Here is a 5,774-nt window from a genome sequence, read left to right on the forward strand (position 1 = left end):
TTCACCTGACAATTATTTATTATTATTCTTAGAATTACAATCTTGTACAGAAACACAGCTAATGATGCGTTGGGACTTTACATGCTGTATCAGTTGAGACTAACACTGTGGTCTTCGGTGACTCTGCAGAAGCTGATCATTGATGAAAAGAAGTGCTACCTGTTTGGGAGGAACCCAGATGTGTGCGACTTCACAATAGACCATCAGTCCTGTTCACGAATCCATTCGGCCCTGGTTTACCACAAGCACCTAAAAAGAGTCTTCATCATAGACCTCAACAGCAGTGAGTCTAAACCCAGACTACATCCTCAAAATCCTGGTTTCTTATTCACATATATGTGACATGAATGGTGTCAGACTACTTTGTGTTTTCTACATGTTTGTGTCATGCAGCTCCAAAAACTGTCCATATGTGGTCACTGGTAAAACTCAAGCTACATCCTTGGTTTTAACAATTCAGAATCACATTTCTGACCTCTCACAAATTCTTAAATTATTGTATTTGAACTATTTAAACACAGGACAAATTCACAGATAGAAACCAGTCTTTGGTCCTGCTGTTTCTTTTCCAGCACATGGGACTTATTTAGGAAGAATTCGTCTGGAAGCACACAAGCCCCAGCAGGTCCCATTAGACTCCACCATGTCATTTGGGGCATCTACAAGGGTCTACATTCTTAGAGAAAAACCCCAGACCCAAGGCAGCGGCGCACCAGGGGAGATGAAGGCAGGGGAGGAAGAAGAGCTGAAAGGCCTGCTGGGATTGCCTCAAGAGGAGACTGAACTAGATGTGCGTGAAACTAATCTTTGTGTGCTGCTGTCGGTTCTCAGTAGGGTGTTAAAAAAGTCTCGACTCAAAGTGGAACCCTTCTTTTCTTTGCAGGAGCTGCTGAATGTGAGCAGCTCCAAACTCGATATGCATTTGCAAAAGAACAACTTCCTTTTTTTGGGCTCTGACAAAGTGTAAGACTGACAGGTGTAGACACATTAATAATTTATAGTTTGTGCTGGTTTTCATTTGGGATGAAAGGAGGTAGCCCCAGACAGCAGAACCCAAAGTGCAGCTGCTGAAAATGAGTTTGTTTTTTCTCATTCAAATGTGATTCTAGACTTTTGAGACACCCTGAGTGTTATTTGTGGGCCTCTGTGGTTAATCTGGTGGTTCACAAAAACAATTATTTTTGACCGTTATTTTATGCATTCTGAGTAGTTTATTAATAGACAGTGTCATACATAACATTTTTAAATAGATGTTAGATTTTACAATATTTCTATGAGATATTTGCTAAATTGCAGATAATAATTAATAATAATTAAAGGAATTTGTCGGCATGTTGTTTAAAATAGTGATGAGTGGGACTGTTTTGTTCCCAAATTTGCACGGTGGGAGACAAACACTGTCATTAACATGGATTTAAAAAACAAAACAAAAAAACCTGAACAGGGTTCTGTACTGCATGATCCACGTTTTCAGTGTTGCAAGCTGCGAGCCCAGAGGATGTTGTTTTCCTGAATTTTAGTGGATTTTAAAAACACGGTAACACACAGATTGCAGAGGTCAAAGCCCAAAGCTGAGACTTGAAAACCTGTGTGGAAACATATTGAAGAGAGCTGATGGTGTTGTAAAGAAAAAGGGCTCGTCGTGCTAAATGTTCTTATTTCTATGTAGATTTTTATTTTTTCCCTTTTCTTCACTTAACATGAAGTTAATATCAAAACTTTGCCTGACAATGCGTTTTCAGAGAATCCTCACTTAAAACACTTTTGCACAGTGCTGTGTTTCTCTTCTTTAAAATTGCCCCAAATTCTTGGACTATTCTGGGTGTAGAACCTGACCGAGTTCAACACGGCCCACAACAAGCGCCTCTCGACCCTGACCATCGAGGAGGGCAACCTCGACATGCCGAGGCCCAAGAAAAGGAGGAGGAGTTCTCATGTGTCCTTCAGTGATGAGGAGGAAGTCATTAATCCAGGTACAGACACATTCACTGATGAAATAAACACATCAGAAATCCACACATTGCTGTAGCAGGTCGACCATGATGGGCCCAAATCTCTTTGTGTGTCAGACTTGCTCTTGTATGTTGTCCAACGCCGTGGTACCGGTTCTGTTTATCCGGTCTTGGTGCACTGTGGCGCTCTACAAGAATGAACGGTACACAAACCATATAACATATCCTAGACCGTGGTATGAGCAGTTGTTTATGCCTTAATGTGCTCCCATAATGTATTTTATACACATTTCAAAGTATTGCATTAGAAAAACTTACTGACAATGAAAACATTTGGAAAAACTTAGTTCTGCCTAAAAGTTTTCTGAAGGTGGTTTTGGACATTTTAGACAGCTTTAAACACGTCCAATAGCAGCTGACATGAAAGAAGAAGTACAACTTTTCAAGTTGAAAACAATTCCTGGTGAAATCTCACCACTGTTCTTCCACAGATGGACAAAGTTTTCTGTTTTTTTGTTTTTTTTTTAAAGTTTGTTTCTGGCTTCATCTACTGTTGGTTAAATGTGTAACGTAGCCTAAACGTCCAGCATCTGACTGGACTGTAAAGTCTAGTTTGTTCACCCCAAAGATGTTCTTGGAAACAAGTCTCATTTGGAGTTTCTTTTTTCATTTTTTGTGACATTTAAAAAGTTTGATTAATTATTATTTAAGTAGTTTGGAAACACCACTAATGTTGGTAACTCTTCATTTGTGAGTGGTCACAGTGTTTTTGCTCATCATTGCACTGAAGTTAATAATCCTTTTGATACGTAGGGCTTTGGCTGAACATGTAGTTTCTTTACACTGTGCTTTGTGCCAGGAAGTCCAGCTCTTTGTTTTGTGTTGTTGCAGAGGATATTGATCCCTCTGTTGGACGCTTCAGGAACATGATTCAGACAGCAGTTGTCCCAATAAAGGTAAGTATGAGGGTTGTACCAACCTTTTGTACAGGTATCCGACAACTCTTGAAGGAAGATTTTAAGGCTTTTTGTTCCACATCCATGAGCGCACTCGGGTCCACATGACCATAATTTTGTTATCTACCGAGGAAAGTGACGGTCTGTGCGGCTCCCACCATTTTTGTGTTCTATATTAGGAGCCATGTAATTGTCTGGAGCAGACAGATGTGTATCTATTGCAGCATCAATAGAAATGTGTGTGCTGTCCACTTCCACAGTCCACAAACTAGCCTTGATAGATAAGTGTAGGTATTTTTAGCATCTTCCACAATTTCTATAGGCACACATTTTTTGTAGGAAAACAACACCTCTGATGAGTGTTTATATTGCTTCAGATAATTCCTACTCCCTCAGTGGATAGTTTGAATTCAGGGGTAATTCTGAAATGTTCATATTCTACACATAGTGCCTGTAAGTAATGATCCATTAGCTTCCTTTGTATAAATGACTTTAATTGATACTTAATGTCATTCAGTCATTGTCTTGTTATTAGATTAACATTCTCACAGAACTGTTAGTGGTCTAAGGATTTTATACGGGGAGTCATCCTTGTGGTGAACATATTTCACTACAGTATGCTATTTTCTTGTTTTTCTAGTTTGATATTTGCCCTTTGATTTCAATCTTTATGGGCAAAATAAACTAGTATTAAAACAACAACAACAACAAAAAACAAACTGACAGTGTCTGTGTATCTCTTGACATTGCTCAGAAAAAGAAGATGGAAGATCACGGCTCACTGGGCCTGGAGGCTGCTGTACGTAGGATGCAGAGCCTGCCAGTCAGTGGTGGTTTGTACGGGGACCTTCCTCCCACCAGCCATGAGGGAGCCACCCACCACTACTCTGTGGCCCAGGGAGCTGCAGCCGTCCTGGGGGGTTTGCCTCTGCTGCTCCCTAACCTTGCCCCTGAGGTGGATGTGACACCCACCACAGCAGAGCCACCCGTCACCCTGAACAGCACTTCGGCTCCGGGGCCGTACACCGCAGAGCCTTTGAATGAACCACGCAAAAAGAAATACGCCAAAGAGGCCTGGCCTGGGAAGAAGCCCGCCCCGTCACTGCTCATATAGAAGACCTGTATGACGAGCCACATTTAAGTCCACACTGAGCCATCTCCACCGTATAAAGTGCTAAGTCATTTTCCACTTCACTTATCAGTTATATGTTTAATCTACTGTGTTTTCTGCTAACACTGGCTTGATAAGTAGCTTGCTATATGCTATCTTATCAGATAAATACTTTTTTTTTCCCCTGTCTGATTTATAATGTATGAGTTGCTTATAATTCTGATGTAGTTTCGGTATCCTTTCCTCTTTTATCAGGGCACAATGAAACCATAAGTGAAGAAATACTGGCTTTAGCCTGTAGCTCATATTAATGAGCTAGCAAGAAGCTTGCTGGAGCCTGTAGTGGTCGAGATGTACAGCGAACACCTCGCTGTGCTGTAAAAAAACCCCATTAATGTAATGAAGTAAAATGTAATACAGGCCAGAGGTCCGTCGAGTAGGGAGGCCTTATCTGGTCATCATGATGAGATCTGGATCTTGAACAACATCACTCACAATCAGGAGATAATTTATAATAAACTATGATACAGACACTCAGAGCTGCGTTACTAGATTCTGGGAAACTTTTTTCTTTACGGTCAGATTGATTAGGGAGGGTTGTTATAAGTTGGACTATTTTTTTTTATCATTGGTATAGTTTCCATCCACAAAATGTCGGGCTGTGTTCTAGGTTTTCATATTGTGCAGGACATGCTGAGCAGGTGCAGAGCGAAGGGGTGGCCATCGGCAGAAAGTCTCACCACCCACACAACCGACTCACTGCACACACACATACTCATAGGTCTGGTGTTATACCCTAAACCAAGTCTTATTTAAACTGTAATGTCAAAATGTAAAAAAAGCATAACTTAGACCAGTGGAGGGTTTCCTTAAAATGCTCATTATATGTAAATCCTCATCATCAAAGTACGTCATAAAAAATGTGCTGTTTAACTTGCAGCGTTTTGCCACAAAGTTTCTGGGCCTCCTCTGTGTGAGTAACGTCCCCGCTGTGAGGCAACAAACAGCAGCAAGTCTGTTCTAAAACCAACCCCGTATTTTCACTTTAACCGTGAAATAAACTTTCCAAAGATATCAATATGTCTGATAGTAGCAAATAATCCTACTTGGAAATCATTAAAAAAAAGGTCCAGAAGTTGCTTGATGATCAGGTTTTACAGTTTCCTCAGTATCATAGTAATCTGGTGGTAGCTGCCTGTACAGTCAGACAGGAACAGGTCAAACTGATTCAGCTACTTTAGTAGCAGTAGTACTAGTTTATATTGTAAAATGCAGGCAGAAGAAACACTTTTAAACATTCCTTCGTTACATTTAGATCTCCTGCTATCTCAAACCAGAAGGACATATACTGTATGAACAGAGGTGACTCCATAATGCTGCAGTCTTAATAGATGTAATTAATACCCAGCTTTTGTCATAGTGGTCATGATTGCACAATCTTTTGTCACAGTTATGAGTTAATAGGCCAGTGACAGAGTCTGCCTACGTGTCCTGTTACCACCAGTAACACTGTAGATTCACCTTTCATGCTCAAAGCAGCATTAACTGATTTTTTACGTGTTTTTTTAATGTATTTGGAATCATTCGTAGTTCTGTTTTGGTCGTCCCGAACTCTTAGATGCTCTGATTGCTCTGATGAGAGGACGGTTTGTGGCCTGCAAAACAATGCTCGTGCACACACACACACACACACACACACACACACACACACTGTTACCATGAGGAACTGCAGCGTTTAGTTCTAGTTCTCTGTTG

General features: G+C 40.7%; 1 protein-coding gene across 1 annotated transcript in view; it reads left to right on the plus strand.

Annotated features, from left to right (window-relative positions):
• Window positions 1-4,117, plus strand: part of ppp1r8a (protein phosphatase 1, regulatory subunit 8a) — a 10,744-nt gene extending 6,627 nt beyond the window's left edge. Inside the window, exons 3-7 of the mRNA XM_008295664.1 lie at window positions 130-283; window positions 573-790; window positions 1,829-1,973; window positions 2,844-2,908; window positions 3,663-4,117. Of these exons, the coding sequence (XP_008293886.1) occupies window positions 130-283; window positions 573-790; window positions 1,829-1,973; window positions 2,844-2,908; window positions 3,663-4,022 (942 nt within the window). The 3' untranslated portion in view covers window positions 4,023-4,117. The remainder of the gene's footprint in view (window positions 1-129; window positions 284-572; window positions 791-1,828; window positions 1,974-2,843; window positions 2,909-3,662) is intronic.
• The last annotated feature ends 1,657 nt before the right edge of the window (window positions 4,118-5,774 follow it).

Source organism: Stegastes partitus, unplaced genomic scaffold (assembly GCF_000690725.1).
Source record: "Stegastes partitus isolate 25-593 unplaced genomic scaffold, Stegastes_partitus-1.0.2 Scaffold1064, whole genome shotgun sequence".
NCBI lineage: Eukaryota > Metazoa > Chordata > Actinopteri > Pomacentridae > Stegastes > Stegastes partitus.